General features: G+C 47.5%; 2 protein-coding genes across 2 annotated transcripts; both read left to right on the forward strand.

Moving 5' to 3' along the window:
* Positions 1-15,014: 15,014 nt before the first annotated feature.
* On the forward strand, positions 15,015-19,230 carry LOC127316734 (probable mitochondrial adenine nucleotide transporter BTL1). Its single transcript, XM_051347199.2, has 5 exons — positions 15,015-15,378; positions 17,051-17,145; positions 17,653-17,986; positions 18,421-18,658; positions 18,733-19,230. Exons 1-5 carry the CDS (start codon positions 15,187-15,189, stop codon positions 18,981-18,983), a joined length of 1,110 nt encoding a protein of 369 aa, XP_051203159.1. The 5' UTR covers positions 15,015-15,186; the 3' UTR covers positions 18,984-19,230.
* Positions 19,231-19,484: 254 nt separating this feature from the next.
* Positions 19,485-21,808, forward strand: LOC127316733 (exocyst complex component EXO70I-like). Its single transcript, XM_051347198.2, has one exon. It carries the CDS (start codon positions 19,611-19,613, stop codon positions 21,690-21,692), a length of 2,082 nt encoding a protein of 693 aa, XP_051203158.1. The 5' UTR covers positions 19,485-19,610; the 3' UTR covers positions 21,693-21,808.
* Positions 21,809-21,898: the final 90 nt, after the last annotated feature.

The raw sequence follows: 21,898 nt of genomic DNA on the forward strand, positions 1-21,898 counted from the left end.
AAATATAGGTCCGGATCTGACTAGCCAAAATATAGTTGTGGATCCGACTACCAAAATGTAGGTGCGGATCCGGCCACCAAAATATAGGTGCGGATCCAGCTACCCAAAATTGAGGTGTGGATCCGGCTACCAAAATTTGAGGTGCGGATCCGACTACCAAAATATAGGTGAGGATCCGGCTACCAAAATAAAGGTGCAGATCCGGCTACCAAAAATCTAGGTGAGGATCCAGCTACCAAAAATATAGGTGCGGATCCAGCTACCAAAAATTACGTGCGGATCCAGCTACCAAAAATCTAGGTGAGGATCCAGCTACCAAAAATTAGGTGCGGATCCAGCTAGTTAGCCGGATTTTCGCCATACTCTAAATTTTCTTGACATAACCATATGTAGCCCCCGAGCGTTGATTCGGCTTGCTCCAAGGAGACTCGATGTTCAGAAACTTAGCCCCCAAGCGTCAATGTAGAATTTTTTTGGCTTGTTGCTCCAAAGAGAACTTCGTCGATGTAGCCCCCGAGCGCCAATGTAAATTTACTTGAAAATCCGGCTTGGAGCTCTTAGAGTAGCTTTATCTTTATATGCGACTTAGAAATAGCGTAAAGCCCAAGCATCTAGGCAGAAATTTCCAGCACTGATACTCGAATGGAAGCACACTTTTCACGTAAGATCAAATCGCAGCCCCCGAGGTTGGTTCCGGCTAAGCATAGCGGAATCAAGACTCAAGTTGCTTTTCCAGCTGTGCACGCCATAGATCCGCCTAACCTTCTCTCATATGGATCTGGCTAGCTTCCCCTGGGCTTCGCGCGAGTGCTAGACCTGCTTGAAAACACCTTAAATCAAGGATTCTTGAAAGTCCAAGCGTCATGTACCTGATACATAAACATAAAAACTCATTTGTATTAAATTGTTTCTTTGATCATGTTCAATGAACAAATGTAAGGCGGAACAAAAACGGCCTTTGAACAAATGTTTTAAAGCTGAAACTATGCAGCAGTTGAACAATATAAAACTGTCAAGGCGGAAACAACTCGACTATCTTGAACAGTTAATGTAATTTATATGTTTTAAGCAAGTGCTGGTTTATCCGTTTTTCTGGTTTATATGCTTGACTTTTCGTGAGACGGCAAACTTTAAACACAGAACATCTGCTGAGGCGATAGCGCTTAATAGCGAAACAATCAAGAACCTCAGAAACAGAGGCCGGCTTTAAGTACCGAGATGTCACTACTGAGGAATCCACACATAAAACAACAGAAAATGTGTAGGCCAGAAAACTTAAGTTAACGCCCGAAAGCGGAATTTTTGCAGTGTACTGGAGCCTTAAGCGGCAAAAACAGTATAAAGTTTTTCACGAGCGTGAGGCAAATCGTGGGAAAGATATGACCAACAATAAAAGCGGTAAAAGACTCAGGATATGAGTGAACCAATCATAATCTCATGATCATAAAATTTTAAAATATTAAATATAAATAGGGACTTAGCTGTTTGGAGCGGAGTCAATGTCGGTCGTTGAAAGATCGAGATGTCGCCTAAAGGGGGGTGAATAGGCAATTAAAAACTCTTACGGATTTGTCTTGTAAGAATGCGAAATTAAACTAACGTTTAGATTACAAGCACAAACCCTAAATATGCTAAGCTTAGCTAAGTGTAACAATAACAACTAGAGCTAAGCAAGATAGGCACAAGATATATGTAGGACAAGTGATAGCAAAATATATGTACTTCAAGCACAATGGCTATCAACAAGGAAAGAGAGCTCGGGTATATAAATAACCGAGGTACGCGGAGACAAGGATGTATTCCCGTGTTCCCTTCCTTTGCAAGAAGGTACGTCACGTTTGGAGGAGTGGAGGTCCCACGAAGGATTTCCCAACGCCACGAAGGCTCACCCTATTCTCCGAGCCACACCCACGAAGGATAATGGCCCTTTCCTTATGGTTAGCTTTTCCTCCACTCCGGAGATGGCAAGCTCCACAACCACTTCACAAGCTCCACGAAGGAGAAGCCCGGGCCCCTTCACAATCTTCCACGAAGAGATCACCGGGACACCAACCAAGCCAACTAGGAGGTCTCCCTCCAAGAGTAACAAGCTCACGGTCTCTCACTCAAACTAATCGTGGTGGAGAGCTCAGCACTATGCAATGATGCAAAGCAAGAACACCAAAGGTGTTCAAATCCTTCACACTCAAATCCCACCCAAGCAACAAATGCTAGGATGAGATTGGAGAGGAAGAACAATGGGGAAAGTTAACAAAAGACTCCAAGATCTAGATCCAAGGGGTTTCCCTCACTTAGAGGAGAAATGGATTGGTGGGGATTGTAGATCTAGATCTCCTCTCTTAGATCCCTCAAGAATGAGCAAGAATCATGGGGGGATCAAGAGAGAGAGAAAGTTCTTCAAAGACAACAATGGAGGAGAGAGAATAGGAAGAACTACTCAGCCCAAGGTGGAAGAAGAGCTATTTATAGCCCAAGAGCAAATATAACCGTTGGGGAAAAGTTGGGCTGACTCGACCGTCGAGGAGGCCGGTCAACCGGGCCTGGGACCGGGCCATTCGGTTCAGGACCCGGGCAACCGGGCCTGGGATCGGGCCGTCCGGTTCAGGACCCGGTCAGACCGGGCCACCAACCGGGCCATCCGGTCCACAGACCGGTCGACCGGGCTAGTGACCGGATCAAGCTGGAAAGCTTACTGGATAGTGCCCGGTTGGCACCGGTCCAGGGGCCGGTTTGAACCGGGCCATCCGGTAGGACGGCCAGTCACGCCGGGCTAGAAACCGGGCCAGCAGGAAAGCATGTTATACAAAAACTGTGATAACTTTTGTGTCCGGACCCCGATTGACATGAAACCAATTTTGTTGGAAATATGGAGACTCCTCACATAACATTTTAGATGATTTTAGAGAGGGAGTCTCCCACCGTCAAGAAATGGTGAAGACGTCCAAACTCAAAAACGCAATAGAAGATGCATGCAGATTCCATTTTCGATGAACTTGGGCTTGTTGTAAAGCTAGCAACAAGCTCAAAAACCTCTCACAGAGAAACATCAAGAAGCAATTGGTATATGCAAAGTATGCAAAAGATTGAGCTCCCTAAGATGATGTGATCAAGTTACCCAACCGAAAGCCCCTCTTGATAGTGCGGCTATATATCCTATAATCCGGTCTCCCATCAACCACCTTGAGAATGGTAAAAGGAAAACCTAGCAAGGCCATACCTTTGCCTTGCGCATCCCTCTTGATCTTGATGATAACTCTTCAAGCTCCACTCAAGCCGGAATGCCACACTTGATCATCGTTACTTCATGAAGACTCACAAATGATCCCCCATACACTATGATGGGAAAGCTCCATTGATGTACATCTTCACATGTCCATTGTCATCAAATGGACGGCAAGCTTCAAGCAAATGATCCTCTTGAGATGCTCAACTTGAACTTGCCCAACTCAACCTTGATGACGATCACCACTTGCCATCATCCTCTCATAGGCATACCACGTGACTTCACGTGGCACATTCTTCATGCTTCATGTGTTGACCAAACTTGAATCTATTCTTCACTCTTTGTATTGGTCAACTTTGTATCTTCTCATGCTCTATCATACTATCTTGATCGATGATCTTGATGCCAATACATAAGGTGTATCTTTATCTTCATGGCATCCATACTTGAATCCAACACATGGAATACAAGTAGTACATATGAAATATTCCTTCATATAAATTCAATGAAAACATTAGTCCATATGGGTTGTCATTAATTACCAAAACCACACATAGGGGCATGATAACCCACAAGTATAGGGGATCGCAGCAGTCTTCGAGGGAAGTAAAACCCAAATTTATTGATTTGACACAAGGGGAGGTAAAGAATACTTATAAGCCTTAACAACTGAGTTGTCAATTCAGCTGCACCTGGAAAAGCACTAATAACAGGGGTGATGTGAAAGCAGCAGTAATATGAGAGCAATAGTAACAAGAATACAAAGAAAGAATAAGAATACGTAGGCAATGGCACCAGGAAATAGTTGATACTACTTCCAATGACATGTAGAACGAGTATATAATGATGAGAGATGGACCGGGGTTCCCAGCGATCTACACTAGTGGTAACTCTCCAATAACAAGTAACAAGTGTTGGGTGAACAAATTACAGTTGGGCAATTGACAGGATTGATAAAGCATTAAGAAAGAACATCAATTCATTAATTATGTAGGCATGTTTTCCATATATAGTCGTACGTGCTCGCAATGAGAAACTTGCACAACATCTTTTGTCCTACCAGCCGGTGGCAGCCGGGCCTCAAGGGAATCTACTGGATATTAAGGTACTCCTTTTAATAGAGCACCGGAGCAAAGCATTAACACTCCGTGAAAACATGTGATCCTCACATCACCGCCATCCCCTCCGGTTGTCCCGATTCTTGTCACTTCGGGGCCTTTGGTTCCGGACAGTGACATGTGCATACAACTTGTAGATACAATCTAAGCAATAAGTATAGAGCTTAAATCTAAGATCATGCCACTCAGGCCCTAGTGACAAGCATTAAGCATAACAAGATTGCAACAACAATAACTTCACAAACTTTATAGATAGACTAATCATAATGTATCATCCATCGGATCCCAACAAACACAACACCGATTACATCAGATGAATCTCAATCATGTAAGGCAGCTCATGAGATCATTGTATTGAAGTACATGGGATAGAGAGTACCAACTAGCTACTGCTAGAACCCGTAGTCCATGGGGGAACTACTCACGGAGCATGACGGAGGCGGTGGCGTCGATGGAGATGGCTTCCGGGGGCACTTCCCCGTCCCGGCAGGGTGCCGGAACAGAGACTTCTGTCCCCCGAATTGGAGTTTCGCGATGGCGGCGGCGCCCCTGGAGTCTTTCTGGAGTTTCGTCAATTGGTATCGAGTTTTTAGGTCGAAAGGGCTTAAATAGGCGAAGAGGCGGCGCAGGAGGGACACCAGGGCGCCCTCCCCATAGGCCGGGGCGGCCAGAGGCCAGCCCGCGCGGCCATGTGGTGTGGGGCCCCTGGGCCTCCTCTCCGGGTCTCCTTCGGTGTCCTGGTCCATCTCGGTGAATTATGATGTTTGGTCTTCGTTTCGTCGAATTCCGAGAATATTGCCCGAACAGCCTTTCTCTGAACCAAAACAAGCAGAAAACAGGAACTGGCACTGTGGCATCTTGTTAATAGGTTAGTTCCGGAAAACGCATAAAAACATTATAAAGTGCAAGCAAAACATGTAAGTATTGTCATAAAACAAGCATGGAACATCAGAAATTATGGATACGTTGGAGACTTATCAGCATCCCCAAGCTTAGTTCCTACTCGTCCTCGAGTAGGTAAACGATAAAAAGAATAATTTCTGTAGTGACATGCTACTTACATAACCTTGATCATACTATTACAAAGCACATGAGATGAATGAAGTGACTCAAGGCAATAATCTATAGTTGCTAACAAATAGATAACATATAGCAAAACTTTTTATGAATAGTACTTTCAAGACAAGCATCAAAAGTCTTGCACAAGAGTTAACTCATAAAGCAATAGATTCAATGTAAAGGCATCGAAGCAACACAAAGGAAGATATAAGTTTCAGCGATTGCTTTCAACTTTCAACATGCATATCTCATGGATAATTGTCAACATAAAGTAATATGATGAATGCAAATATGCAAGTATGTAAGAATCAATGCACAGTTGACACAAGTGTTTGCTTCTAAGATGGAAGGAAGTAGGTAAACTGACTCAACATAAAGTAAAAGAAAGGCCCTTCGCAGAGGGAAGCATTGATTGCTATATTTGTGCTAGAGCTTTGGTTTTGAAAACATAAAGAGAGCATAAAAGTAAAGTTTTGAGAGGTGTTTGTTGTTGTCAACGAATGGTAGTGGGCACTCTAACCCCCTCGCCAGACAAACCTTCAAAGAGTGGCTCCCATGAATTATTTTATTTTTGGGTGGCACTCCTTCCAACCTTTCTTTCACAAACCATGGCTAACCGAATCCTCGGGTGCCTGCCAACAATCTCATACCATGAAGGAGTGCCTTTTTATTTTAGTTTTATTATGATGACACTCCTCCCCACCTTTGCTTTCTCAAGCCATAGCTAACCGAATCCTTCGGGTGCCTGCCAACAATCACATACCATGGAGGAGTGTCTATTTAGTTTGATTAATTTGGGACTGGGAATCCCATTGCCAGCTCTTTTTGCAAAATTATTGGATAAGCGAATGAAGCCACTAGTCCATTGGTGAAAGTTGCCCAACAAGATTGAAAGATAAACACCACATACTTCCTCATGAGCTATAAAACATTGACACAAATTGAGAAGCATTTTGAATTGTTTAAAGGTAGCACTCAAGCAATTTACTTTGGAATGGCGGAGAAATACCATGTAGTAGGTAGGTATGGTGGACACAAATGGCATAGTGGTTGGCTCAAGGATTTTGGATGCATGAGAAGTATTCCCTCTCGATACAAGGCTTAGGCTAGCAAGGCTATTTGAAGCAAACACAAGTATGAACCGGTACAGCAAAACTTACATAAGAACATATTGCAAGCATTATAATACTCTACACTGTCTTCCTTGTTGCTCAAACAATTTTACCAGAAAATATCTAGACCTTAAGAGAGACCAATCATGCAAACCAATTTTAACAAGCTCTACAGTAGTTCTCCACTTAATAGGTTTAAACTACATGAAAAAACTTAATCATGATCTACTTGAGAGCTCAAAACAATTGCCAAGTGTCAAATTATCCAAGACATTATGAGGCATTTTCTGTTTCCAACCAAATAACAATAAGTATTGTAGCTTCCAACTTTTATCATTGAACATTAAAAGTAAAACGAAGAACAAGTGTTCATATGAAAAAGCGGAGCGTGTCTCCCTCCCACACAAGGATTGCTAGGATCCGAGCTTATTCAAACAAAAACAAAAATAAAAGCACACAGACGCTCCAAGTAAAGCACATATGATGTGACCGAATAAAAATATAGTTTCAATAGAAGAAACCTGATAAGTTGATGAAGAAGGGGATGCCTTGGGCATCCCCAAGCTTAGACGCTCGAGTCTTCTTGAAATATGCAGGGATGAACCACGGGGGCATCCCCAAGCTTAGACTTTTCACTCTTCTTGATCATATATCATCCTCCTCTCTTGACCCTTGAAAACTTCCTTCACACCAAACTTCTCATAAACTTCATTAGAGGGGTTAGTACTCAAAAAATTTGAATCCACCTTGGTCCTGTAGTGACACATTGCAAGAACTCAATAAAACATTAGCTACAGCTCTCCACGTCTAGAAAGCCTTGCTTAAAGTCCACAAGAGACAATGCAAAAAAAACAAAGACAGAATCTGCCAAAACAGAACAGCCAGTAAAGACGAATTTTAAAGAGGTACTTCCGTTGCTCAAATCAGAAAAATCAAAACTAATGAAAGTTGCGTACATATCTGAGGAACATGCACGTAAATTGGCATATTTTTCTGAGTTACCTACAGAGAAAACAGCCCAGATTCGTGACAGATAGAAATCTGTTTCTGCGCAGAAATCCAAATCTAGTATCAACCTTCTATTAGAGGCTTCACTTGGCACAACATTGCAATAAAATAAAGATAATGAGAGGTTGCTACAGTAGTAACAACTTCCAAGACACAACAAAACAGTAGCAAAATAAACACATGGGTTATCTCCCAAGAAGTTCTTTCTTTATAGCCATTAAGATGGGCTCAGCAGTTTTAATGATGCACTCGCAAGAAATAAGAGTTGAAGCAAAAGAGAGCATCAAAAAGCAAATTCATAACACATTTAAGTCTCACCCGCTTCCTATGCATAGGAATCTTGTACACAAATAAATTCATGAAGAACAAAGTGACAAGCATAGGAAGAGAAAACAAGAGTAACCTCAAAAAATTTAGCGCATAGAGAGGTGTATTAGTACTATGCAAATTTCTACTACCATATTTTCCTCTCTCATAATAATTTTCAGTAGCTTCATGAATAAACTCAACAATATAACTATCACATAAAGCATTCTTTTCATGATCCATAGACACATAATTTTTATCAAGCTCAAAAATAGTGGGATTAAAACTTTCAAACACACTTTTATCAATAATATAACATGATGATTGATCAATCTCAAGAGATATGGGACTCATAGATAAAGTCAAGAATTCTCCAATCCCATTTTCATTAGTAGTACAATTAATATTATCAAGAAACATAGGACCATCATCTAGAGCTTTATCATAAACATTTGCTACGCAAAATTCTTTAGTACCATGCATTTCGACATCAGGCACAAACAAAGCATTATCATAAGATTTATCAAAGTAGCATGGATTATCATAAATAACAGTAGCATAATTATTCTCACAAGTATTACTCGTAGGTACTATTTCAAGAGAATCCACAGGAACATAACATTCAACCTCTTTCGGTAAGCATGGAGGACAATCAAATAATGTAAGAGATAAAGAGTTACTCTCATTAGAAGGTTGGCATGGGTAGCTAATCCATTCTTCCTCCTTTTGTTCATCACTCGCCTCTTCTTTTTCATCCAATGAGCTTTCAGGTTCATCAATTTCCTCCTCTTTTTCATCCAATGAGCTTTCAGGTTCATCAATTTCTTCTTCCACAGGTTCCTGCAAATTGTGAGTGCATTCTTGTGCATTAATGAGTCTCTCTTTATAATCAATGATATAAGGATTATCAGTGTAACTTTCATTGCAAAAATTAAGGATAGAAGAGACATAATCTTTAAGGTCCTTACAAACAACACAAGTTTCATAATTCTCAACCATGAAGGATTCTATCTCAGAGGCTCCCATAAATATGACAAATTGTTCAACCTCTTCAAACCCAAAATGAATATAGCTATTCCGATTATAGTTCTTAATTAAAAATTCCTCACTAAAGCCACATTGAAATTAGAGATGTTTAGTGTCCTGTTGAGAGCAACAGTTTATATCATGGCGTTTAAGCAAGATTTTAGCAATTGTATTCAATTTTTCTATCACAGCACTCATAACTTTACCAGTTCTTGATTCTCTATAATTATTATAACATTCTATAAGTTCCAAGTAGGTTGTGGGTTCTCCCATAACAGCAGTTTTTAATTTTTAGGTTTTTCAAATTTTTATGGATTTTTGGGTATATGAGAAAAATAAAACAAGACAAAAAGAAACTAAGCAAAAGTAAACTAGGCAAAATAAAACAAGACAGAAATAAACTAAGCATAAATAAACTAGATAAAAGTAAACTAAGCAAAACAAAATAAAAGAAAACAGAGAGAGAGGTAGAGTGTACTCCCCAGGTGAACTTATGAGTAGAGCTATGCCTTCCCGGCAACGGCGCCAGAAAACGGTCTTGATAACCCACAAGTATAGGGGATCGCAGCAGTCTTCGAGGGAAGTAAAACCCAAATTTATTGATTCGACACAAGGGGAGGTAAAGAATACTTATAAGCCTTAACAACTGAGTTTTCAATTCAGCTGCACCTAGAAAAGCACTAGTAACAGGGGTGATGTGAAAGCAGCAGTAATATGAGAGCAATAGTAACAGTAACACAGCAGAATAAAGAACACGTAGGCAATGGCACCAGGAAATAGTTGATACTACTTCCAATGACATGTAGAACGAGTATATAATGATGAGAGATGGACCGGGGTTCCCAGCGATCTACACTAGTGGTAACTCTCCAATAACAAGTAACAAGTGTTGGGTGAACAAATTACAGTTGGGCAATTGACAGGATTGATAAAGCATTAAGAAAGAACATCAATTCATTAATTATGTAGGCATGTTTTCCATATATAGTCGTACGTGCTCGCAATGAGAAACTTGCACAACATCTTTTGTCCTACCAGCCGGTGGCAGCCGGGCCTCAAGGGAATCTACTGGATATTAAGGTACTCCTTTTAATAGAGCACCGGAGCAAAGCATTAACACTCCGTGAAAACATGTGATCCTCACATCACCGCCATCCCCTCCGGTTGTCCCGATTCTTGTCACTTCGGGGCCTTTGGTTCCGGACAGTGACATGTGCATACAACTTGTAGATACAATCTAAGCAATAAGTATAGAGCTTAAATCTAAGATCATGCCACTCGGGCCCTAGTGACAAGCATTAAGCATAACAAGATTGCAGCAACAATAACTTCACAAACTTTATAGATAGACTAATCATAATGTATCATCCATCGGATCCCAACAAACACAACACCGATTACATCAGATGAATCTCAATCATGTAAGGCAGCTCATGAGATCATTGTATTGAAGTACATGGGATAGAGAGTACCAACTAGCTACTGCTAGAACCCGTAGTCCATGGGGGAACTACTCACGGAGCATGACGGAGGCGGTGGCGTCGATGGAGATGGCTTCCGGGGGCACTTCCCCGTCCCGGCAGGGTGCCGGAACAGAGACTTCTGTCCCCCGAATTGGAGTTTCGCGATGGCGGCAGCGCCCCTGGAGTCTTTCTGGAGTTTCGTCAATTGGTATCGAGTTTTTAGGTCGAAAGGGCTTAAATAGGCGAAGAGGCGGCGCAGGAGGGGCACCAGGGCGCCCTCCCCATAGGCCGGCGCGGCCAGAGGCCAGCCCGCGCGGCCATGTGGTGTGGGGCCCCTGGGCCTCCTCTCCGGGTCTCCTTCGGTGTCCTGGTCCGTCTCGGTGAATTATGATGTTTGGTCTTCGTTTCGTCGAATTCCGAGAATATTGCCCGAACAGCCTTTCTGGAACCAAAAACAGCAGAAAACAGGAACTGGCACTGTAGCATCTTGTTAATAGGTTAGTTCCGGAAAACGCATAAAAACATTATAAAGTGCAAGCAAAACATGTAAGTATTGTTATAAAACAAGCATGGAACATCAGAAATTATGGATACGTTGGAGACGTATCAGGGCAATGTACCCTTACAGTCGTGGCGGTTTTTCTTCGGCGTTCCGTCGAGCCGGTGCGAGATTGATTGTCGCGGTGGTCCTGTAGGTGCGGATCCACCTACCAAAATTTAGGTGTGGATCCGACTTCCAAAATTTAGGTGCGGATCCACCTACCAAAATTTTGGTATGGATCCGGCTACAAAAATATAGGTGCGGATCCGACTACCAAAAAAAGGTATGGATCCGGCTACCAAAATATAGGTGCGGATTCGACTACCAAAAACATAGGCGCGGATCCAGAAACCAAAAATATAGATGCGGATCCGACTACCAAAAACGTAGGCGCGAATCCGGCAACCAAAAATAGGTATGAATCCGGCTACCAAAATATAGGTGCGGATCCGACTACCAAAACCAGGATTTGAAATTTTCAGATCTAAGGCGGAGTCTTCCTTAGGAAGGTCTAGCAACTCAGATCGGATCTTTGCAGCTGCGTCCAGCTTAGCGGCGGTCGTAGCTGCAATACTTACCAGTGTGTTTCCGTCGGAATCGACGGTCTCACCGATGAAGATGTGTATCATGTCGATTGGGATGATGAATAACTTGACGGGGTCTGTCCTAGCCGGAATCCAGAACTCGACCGGAGGGTCGATCGGAAAATTGCCGACGTACATGACACGCCCCACAACGATGGAGTTGTTGAAGCTTCCCATGGCGGAACCCTCCCGGTTCCGTCCTCCAGACGCCGCTGGCCCCACGGTGGGCGCCAACTGTCGTTGCCTACTCGACGGTACCTCGGAGGAGGGATCCTCACGAGGGGGAAAGGAAGTAGGGGCCGTAGGGCGGAGAGCACTCGGGACAGTGGTACGCGATTTACCCAGCTTCGGAACACCTGCTCGAAGACAGAGCCTACTATTGCTTGTCTGGAATTACTTGGGCGCTTCGCGTTGTTACAATGAGTTTTTGTTGTGCCTCTAGTTCGAGATCTGCCTCTAGGGCTCCCGAGATCCGGCTTATATAAGCGCCTGGATCTAGGGTTTCTATGGAGAGTCCTACCCGGAATACAAGTTGTCTAACTACGGAATATTACATTGGATCCACCTATTCCTAACATGTCGTCATGGATTCGGCTTCCTTCTTGGGCCTTCACGGATCTGACTCCTGACATAGACCTCTTCGGATCCGGGTACCTTCATGGGCCTTCATAGATCCAACTACCTTAGTAGGTCTGTTCGGATCCGGCTACCTCAGTAGGTCGGTTCGGATCCGGCTACCTCAGTAGGTCGGTTAGGATCCGGCTACCTTCATAGGTCGGTTACGATCTGGCTACCTTCGTAGATCGGTTAGGATCCGGCTCCTTGTCCCTAGGTTGGACATCTTTCATCTTGATCCACGACAATTGGGTGGGCCATATGCTATTACCACCATTTGTGGACCACCCGGGCTTGCCGGAATCGGATCATGTCGATGGTATACCTATGAAGTATATCCACAACACATAGGAGTGGAATGTCTATGTGAGTTATTGCTACTAACTCCTGAAGATCAAAGAAAAAACCAAATAATAGGATGAATGAAAGTTGTACATGTCCACTAGAAGGTACGGTAAAAATCAATGGCGATGCTGCATATGATGTGGACCAAGGTAAAGGAGGTATGAGTGCTACACGCCTACACCCACGGATTATACAGGCAAATTCATGATTGCGAGTTGCGAAGAATTACATTGTGTAGCTGACACGTTCATGGCCAAGGCACATATCACTGGGAGATGAACTGAGCCTTGCTTCATACATTGGAGGCAACAAGTTCATTATCCAATCAGATAATTAACCTGCATCGTTGGAACTATGAAGAGTGGGGTTTTATCAACAACCTCTTTAGCAACAATATTCGATGATTGCAGGACCTAGCTTTATTTTGCCAAAACTGATAAGCAACAATGTAAGTTTGTTTAAAGAATAATAAAGCTCGCTGAATTGCTTTTCTTGTTAAACAAAATCTCCCGGGAGATCACAACGGCAGTCTCTCTCTCAAGACAGTGCCTCTCCTGAGAAAAACCCAAATGCGAAAATATACATCACATACAAACGTGTAAAACACAAGCAGAAACTACCAAAAAATCAGGCGAAAAAAATGCCAAAGTGTTTACATCACCAGAGACCACCCAAATATGCACAATAACCACGTGAGTGGGTGAGTGAAGAAACAAGGCTCAAATACGCGTAAAGCCTATGCGTTCCTGAAGAAAAACAAAAAATACGGTCTATTCCGATTTCTTCAGTCTAGGAAATACGGCACAAGGGCATCTCCAGCGGCGCGACGCATTTTAGCGTCCGCGCGCGTCCGTTTGCGTCGATCCTTTTGGTCGAAATCGACCGCGCGTCCATTTGCGTCGGGGGTGGCTCCAGCGGCATGACGCATTTTTTTAGGACGAATCCTTTTTTTTAAACATGAAACATAGTTTACATACTTAAAAAATAAACCTAAAACGCCTACTGCTCCTCGCCGCTGTGCTGCTCGTCGCCGCAGTGCTGCTCCTCATCGCTGTCGATCACGATGTACTCCGGTACGACCCAAGGCCAGTTGGCATCCGGGGGAGCGTACGCCGGGCGCGCTGCCGGTGCTCGAGGTTGAGGAGGCTGCGGCTGTGGAGGCGGTGGAGGCGCCCAGTACTGCGGCTGCGGCTGTGGCGGCGGTGGAGGCGCCCAGTACTGCGGCTGCGGCTGTGACGGCGGCGCCCAGTACTGCGGCTATGGCGGCGGTGGAGGCGCCCGTGCTCGCGGTGGCCGTGGCGGCGGTGGCGGAGGCACCGCCGACTCCGTGAGCGCTCGTCGAAGTGCTTCATCCGCCGACAGGCCCGGCGGCATGACGGCGGTGGCGTAGCGGGGCCGGCGGCCGCACAGCACGTCGTGCTCGGAGACGAGGACGGCGACCTTCGCCATCTCGTCATCCGTCATGTTCTCCGGGAACTCGAAGTTCCGGCCCTCCTCAAAGGCCTGCTGCCATTCGTGGAAGACGACAGCGACGAAGTCATCGCTGTCGTCCTTCGCCTCCTCGCTATGGTACGCGAGCGCCTCGACGTAGTCCTCGTCGTCGTCGTACACAGCATAGGCTTCGTCGTCGGCGGCGGCGTCGTTGTGCTGCGTGTGCTGACGTCGCGTCCGCGCCGCCGACGACGCGTCGGCGCTGCTCACGACGCGTCGGCGCTCGCGACGACGAGCCGGCGGTGCAGGCCGAAGGGGTAATCCCCGTCGCCCATGAAGCCTTCCCTTCGTCTCCGTCCGTCTCCGTGATGTGCACGTACGCCAAAGCTCGGAGTCGATGGCGTACGCCGGATCGTCGCGGAGGTCCGCCGGCAGATACCGCCTCTGCGCCGGATCTCCGCGGTCCGATCGTGCTCGCGCGCAGTATCCGGAGGGATAGGCACCCGGCGGCAGCTGAGCCGCCACCACTGTGCACCGCACGCCGGACCAGGCGTCGTCGCACGGCATCCATTAGCCGTGCATGAGCCTCCCCACCGAGACGGGGAGCGGGATCTTCTTGCTGCCGCTGCCGGAGGCCTCAAAGTCATTCTTCTTCCCCATGGCGCTGCGGCGGTGGTGGTGGTTGTGGAGGTGTGGGCGAAGGAGCGACGCGGCCGGTGGACTTTTATGGGCGGGCGCGCGCGGGATACGATGCCATTGAAGGCGCCGCAGAAGCCCAGCCGCCGCCCGCCAGTGCGCGCACAGAACAGGCAGCCGCGCCATTGATGGCGAAGGCTGCGGCGCAGACGCGGAAGCGCTGACCGCCTGAATCTATGGCGAAGGCTGCGGCACAGAAGCGGAAGCGCTGACCGCCTGAATCGATGCCCTCGATGCAGACTCGCTGCGAGGCGGGCCCGGTTGGGAAGCGAGCGACACTTTGCGCGTCCGCCGAGCGTCCGCCGAGACGCGAACAGCCCGGTCACTTTGCGTCGCCCCGCTGGAACAGGCCCCATACGCATTTCCGGTCACGGCGGACGAAAACGGTCGTTCAGCATCTGTTTGCGTCGCGCCGGTGGAGATGCCCTAAATACACCGTCCTCCCCTAAATACACCGTCCTCCGCTCCTCCTCTCTACTCTACTTGTCTTGAAAGAAGAAATCGTAGGCGTTTCGCGCTTTGCGCCGATTCTTTTTCCGTCATCGCCTTTCTTTCCTTCCACGGTGAGCAGAGAAGCGGCGGAGCGTGGGAGAGAGCGGCGCCGCGCCACCATTCTCGCGCGCGCTCCTCCCGTCACCACTACTTGTTCGCTTGTGTCCATGGGCGTGGAAGACGCCGCGGGCGGCAAGAATCTCGCGCTCGCCAGCATCTGCTTCCCCGAAGTCCTCGCGGTGGGCGGCGGCGGCGGCGCGTTCCAGGGCGATGGCCTGCTCGGGGTACGCCTCGCCAAGGACGACTACCTCTACGGGGAGACAGCCTTCGGTCTGCCGGACGTCGGCGCCGCAGTCAGGGTAAGGAACTGCAGATCCCTATTCCCTGGCGTCTCAGTTTGGGAGCTCTGTGTGTTCGTGTGGGCGTGCGGGTAATGCTAATCGGGACGGTTTAGAAACTCATTTCGCGGCCAACGCGGGAGCTTAGCCTTTTTAAATGGAACTGGTGTGCCGAGTTTTGCGGTTAACTGATTCATGTGGCGGAATGTCCAATTTTCATTGAAACCTTTCTTTGTCAGGTTTGAGACTGTCCAGTTGCTTTCTTGCTCTAAATTTAGCTTCTCCTGATATATCTTTCTGCCTTCTGTTTTGCGCTGTTTAATTGTACCTACTCGCTGTTTCAGTTTGTTCAGATATCGTGCTCATGTACCTTGGGTAGATTAGATGTTTGTTCAGTAAAATAAAACACCTGGAGTTGATCGCCTGTAAGTTGTATATACATGAATGGCCTGTTATATGAACTATTACCTGTGGTGCATTGACAGTTTTCTTTATTTTTGGAGATCCCTTGTTCTTGTATTTCTATATGAGAAAAACCGGAGAAAAATAAGTAAGCTATCAAGTTCCAACTGTCACTGTCATTTAAATCCTTAGTCAAAGTTCCATGTGATTAGAGCAAGTTGTTCTGTATATGTTCATCTCATTCGGTGAAGGAATTTTAATTGTTTTCGGTATATTCCTCTGGACTTGTTTGGGTGATATATTCCTTTAGACGATGGCATAAATTTTGTCCATTGGCGCTTGAGATTTTCTTGGTCTTCTGGAATCTGCCTAGTGCAGAAATTATAAAGGGATTGTCTTTTAGTTACAGTACTGTCCCTTGTTTTTCCTATCCCTGTCAACTTCCAACTTTCAACTTCCAAATTAGACCAGGTCATATCGAACAATTATATTTCAATTTTCCTCGCCATTTGGAACTACTGCCCTGTGTAGAAACTTTCATGCCTATAACAGTCGCTGTCCTTAAGATCCTTAACTAGTTTTTCATGTGATTTAACCATGGATATGTTAATGTGACCATTCAAAAAAAAGTCAACGTGATTATAGCAAGTAGTATTTAATTTCTTACCTGAATCATTTTCCAAAAGAAATGCTTACATGATTTAGTGGATGCAATTTTGATATTTTCAGAAACATTATTTCCTGCTTATTTGGGTGAGGCAATATACCTAGTCTGTTGTATTTGCGATGTTTGAATCAGGCAATGTCATACAAAGGAAGTGGATGATGAAATTGGAATTAGATAATGGCAAAATGCAAGAGTACTATGTGTAGGCCGCAGTCACCTAGTCACCTGAATATGCTGGGTAGTAGATATTACCACATATTTAGGACTTATAAATTGGCAATCAAATGCAAATGCAACTACTGGTACTGTCCTGAATTGCATTAGATACAGTGGTCAGTGGCCACTCGCTGTTCTTATTCAAACGATAAAAAAAAAGAATTCCAAATGTGTATTATGGCATCATTTTTTTTACTATAATTATCTTCATTGCAACTTGTACCACGTGAAAACAATGTAAGAAAAGAAACATACTGACAGTGGTGAATGCTTGCAGAGTGGTAATTGCAGAAATGCTGTTCCTAGGGATTTATTGCATTAGCTGTGTATAAGTTTAAATTTCTGCTAGAGGATGATGGAGTTGTGAGTTGTTACATCTGAAGCTAAGAACTTTTATATCTAATGCAGACTTTCCTAAGGCGTAGAGAAATTGCAGAATTTGTTAGCGGGGCAATGGCTGGTGCTATGACTAAAGCTGTTCTTGCTCCTCTAGAAACTATCAGGTATTTAGTTTACTTTCATGTGTACTTTCATATTCACTTCAGTAAGTTTGTATACATAAATTAGGTTCTTAATGTACCAGGAGATTTTGTTTGTATACTCTTAGTATCATAGAAGTGAACTTAAGTATGTAGCAGTAGGTGTCTGAATCCACAAATTGGGCTTGTTTTATCCGATTTACTTTTTCTGGACTGGAATAACATAATCTGAAGAAAGCCTCCACTCCTTCGCTTATGAGCAGTCATGGATATTTGATCTGTAAATGTCTCAGTTGTTGGAACTCATTGCACAGCTGTGAAATATGCTGAAAAGTGGTAATTCATTGCAGTCTTTGTGTCAAACATCAAGAAAAGTTATTTCCAGTGTGCTACAACTTAAGTATGTGGGGTTGATTAAGCACCCCCATAACCTGTAGGCTGAAATACCCCTGCACTTCTTTGATCCACAATTAATCGTTTAATTTTGTCTTCATAAAAAGAAATGATGTCATACTTTGTGATTGATTTCAGGACAAGAATGATTGTTGGGGTAGGGTCAAAACAGATCTTTGGTAGTTTTGTGGAGATCATGGAGCACAATGGCTGGCAAGGACTTTGGGCGGGTAACACGATTAATATGATCCACATAATTCCTACTCAAGCAATCGAGCTTGGCACATTCGAGTGTGTCAAACGGAGTATGACATCAGCACAGGAGAGATGGAAAGAGGATGGTTGCCCGAAGATACAGCTCGGTGGTTTGAAAATTGAGCTGCCTCTTCACTTACTATCTCCAATTGCCATCGGCGGTGCAGCTGCTGGAATAGTTAGCACTTTAGTGTGCCATCCTCTTGAGGTTCTTAAGGTACATCACATCTGTATTAGCTGACTAAATTGTTTCTTGACTGCTCCAGATAATGAAAAATTCAAATATCGATGACATATCACCTCTGTCTTAAATTGTATACTGTCTATTTCCAAAATCGGCTGGGAACACTGGCAATTTTTTTATTATGTGTAAATCACATCTAACTCTGTATTAGCTCGCTAGACTGTTTCTTGACCTCTCCAGATGATGTGATTTTTTCAGTGTTCTTGTTCAAATTTGATTGCTGCTATTGATGACATATTACCTCTGTCTTAAATCCTAGTACTACGATTTACCGCCTATTTCCAAACTAGACAGAAGTACTGATGAACTTTGTATTATCTGTACATTTGATTTGGTGATATTTACTACAATACATACCTCTACTGACAAACTGTTTTCCAATACTAATGTTCTATTTTCTGTCTCAGGATCGTTTGACTATTAACCGCGAGGCGTATCCCAGTATCGCCCTGGCCTTCAACAAGATCTACCGAGCGAACGGCATCGGCGGTCTCTATGCCGGCCTCTGCCCAACACTAGTTGGCATGCTCCCTTACAGCACATGCTACTACTTCATGTACGAGACGATCAAGACTTCCTACTGCCGCACTCATAAAAAGAAGTCTCTGAGCCGCCCTGAGCTGCTGGTCATCGGAGCTCTTTCAGGTCAGGATTCCACGGCACCCAGAACCTTGCTTTGTTTCCACCTTCTGCTTACACTACGCGGTTGGATTCTTCAGGTTTGACGGCAAGCACGATCAGCTTCCCTCTGGAGGTGGCGAGGAAGCGGCTGATGGTGGGAGCCCTGCAAGGGAAATGCCCACCCAACATGATCGCGGCCTTAGCCGAGGTGATGAAGGAGGAGGGACTCAAGGGGCTGTATTGCGGGTGGGCGGCGAGCTCCCTGAAGGTCATGCCCACGTCCGGCGTCACTTGGGTGTTCTACGAGGCCTGGAAGGACATCCTTCTGTCTCCACAGCTCATTACCTAGCTTGGTTTGTATTGTCTGAGTCTGAGATTGTTCAGCAGTCACTGCAACGAATAAACTCATTGTGCTGTGCGTGGATTAGTTGCCGATCTTTGGAACCACACACCTGCCAATCATCTTAGATAAAGAGGGGCGATCTCACTAACCTAGACTGTCTAATTACCTGCTACTGTTTCAACATAGTTTCTTGTGAAATTCCCTCAGTAATGGAAAAGCAAAATATCATTCCCAGAAATGTGGATTGTGTCAATGTCGTGTATTTTCTTGTGAAAATATCATTCCCCGCCAAAAAAAAAGTCATGTATTTTAGAACGAATGTTTCTCTTCCCAAACAAAACGCGTCATTCGTTTTGTATTACAGTAGAAAGGATCTCAGAGATTTGTCTGATGCATCGTGTCGTTTCTGAAGAGGAGCAATCTCCAAAGATGAACATTTGTCCCCAATCCACAGCGCATCAGTATACATCAGCCAAGAAACCTCTGCTTTGCTCTCACCGAAGCACTGCCACCGTCCATCGGCGATCACGCGGTCCAGTTTTCTCCTGATCGACATATAAGACGACATTTGTTTGAGCCAGACATCGCAGTACGCACCGCACGACATAGGAACGCACGCCGGCCGGCCGGCCAATGTGTCCCACCGGCACCACCGTCGCGATGACCGCGGCCGGCACCGACGACACCACCCTCGCGAAGCTTCATGCCTCTCGAGCGGCGATCATGTCGGTGCTTGCCACCGCGACCGAGGCCGAAGCCGCCATTGAAGCGGCCGGCGACCGCATCGGCGACCTCCTGTCCAGCTCCTCGCCGTCGTCCTCCTCCAAGCTCCAGTCCAAGTCCGTGGCGACGAGCGCCCTGCGCGCGCGCATTGACCGTGCCGTAGCCCCCGCCGAGCCGCTCCTCGCGTCGCTGCGCCTCGTGTCCTCCCTGGCGGGGGAGGCCTCGCAGCTCCCGGCGAACCCGGCCGACACCGAGAGCGCCGTCGCCTTTGTCGACCGCGTGGACCAGCTGCGGGACGCCATCGAGGAGGCGGTGGCGCGAGGGGACGAGGCCGTTCGGAGGGTGGAGGAGGCGGTGGGATTCCTCGGCCGCACCACGAGCAAGGCCGCTGGGCGCGGCCGCGTGCGGCGGCTGACGGAGGCGGCGTCCGCTCTGCGCGCCGTGTACGAGACGGAGGCCGAGGCGATGCGCTTCGAGGGCCCGCTCGACGAGGCCCTGCTCGGCCTACAGGACCTCTTCGAGGCGGTCCTGCTCAGGCTCAAGCACGCCACGCCTGCGGACGATGCCGGCGACACGGAGGAGTACGAGCTCGGCACTGACGACGAGGTGGACGCCGCCGCGAGGATGGCCAAGACGCTGGCCGGCAACGACTGCCTGGACATCTGCGTGGACATCTACGTGAAGGCGAGGTACAGGAGGGCGGCCAAGGCGATGATGCGGCTGGACCCGGCGTACCTCAAGGTGTACACGGCGGAGGCCATCGACGGCATGGAGTGGGAGGCGCTGGAGTCGGCCATGGCGCTGTGGAGCCCGCACTTCCACGTGGCCATCGCGTCCGTGCTCACCGCGGAGCGCCGGCTGTGCGCGCGCGTGCTGGCGCACCTCCCGCCGACGGTCTGGCCCGAGTGCTTCGCCAAGATCGCGGCGCGCATCGTGGCCGCGTTCTTCCGCTTCGCCGACGGCGTGGCCGCGGCCGCGCGCGAGCCGCAGAGGCTGTTCAAGCTGCTGGACATGGTCGACGCGGTGGGCCGCGAGAGGGGGCGCCTGGACGCGCTCTTCTCCGGCGAGTCGGCCACGCTGGTCGCCATCCGCGAGCGCACGCGCGAGGTGGAGCGCGCCCTCGCGCGCGCCGCCGCCGCCGTGTTCTACGAGTTCGGGCTCCGCGTGGAGACGCACTACATCGCGGGGGCCGACGCCGTGCAGGTGCCCAAGATCGTCCGCTACGCCGTGAACTACCTCAAGTGCCTCGCGTCCGACGACTACCGCGGGCTCATGGACACCGCCCTTCGCGCCGAGCGGGAGCGCGGCGGCGACGGGAACGACGGAGATGAAGCCGTAGCGGAGAGAGGAGGGAGCAGCGCGGCACTAGCGGAGGCGGTGTCGAACGTGCTGGAGGCGCTGCAGCGGCACGTGGAGGCGGCGCGCAGGGTGTGCGCGGACGCGGCGACGGCGCACGTCATGGCCATGAATGCATACTGGTACATCTACATGCGCGCCCGGGGCACCGAGCTGGCGAAGCTGATCGGGGAGGAGGCCATGAAGCGGCGGTACAAGGCGGCGGCCGAGGAGGCGGCGTGGGAGTACCAGGACGTCGCGTGGAACCCGATCGTCCGGCGCCTAGGTGGCAGCGGCGGCAAGACGTGGCCGCCGGAGGAGGCGCGGGAGAAGGCGGGCGCGTTCGCCGGCGCGCTGGAGGAGAGGGTGAGGAAACACGGCGCGGAGTACAAGATCCCGGACGGCGACCTCCGGGCGCAGATCAGGGTGGCGGTGACCAAGTCGGTGCGCGGCGCCTACGCCGGGTTCATGAAGGCGAACGAGAGCGCGGTGGCCGGCCGGAGACGGGAGTTTCTGCCGGTGGACGTGATCGAGAGCATGGTGGGTCGCGTGTTCGACGAGATGGGCGACGGTGAGGTCGGCAGCGTCGGCCGGACGAGGAGCAGCGGCCGGGCACGGCGGGACAGCGGCAATGTCGAGGGGTTCGAGGCTAACTGAAATTTCCGCGCGAACATCATGGATTGGCCGCGCCAATGCATCAAGCCAGCAACCACTCGATCAGCAGTCCAATTTCAGCGTGAAATAAATTTTTGGCATGAATGTTCTTGTAATTATTTGCTCCTGTAATTTGCATCAGATGAATAGATCACACGCCTTTTTTCTTCAATCGAATGAATGCACGACAGTTTCACCACACAACTGCA

This window comes from Lolium perenne, chromosome 7, assembly GCF_019359855.2.
Source record: "Lolium perenne isolate Kyuss_39 chromosome 7, Kyuss_2.0, whole genome shotgun sequence".
Classification (NCBI taxonomy): Eukaryota; Viridiplantae; Streptophyta; class Magnoliopsida; order Poales; family Poaceae; genus Lolium; species Lolium perenne.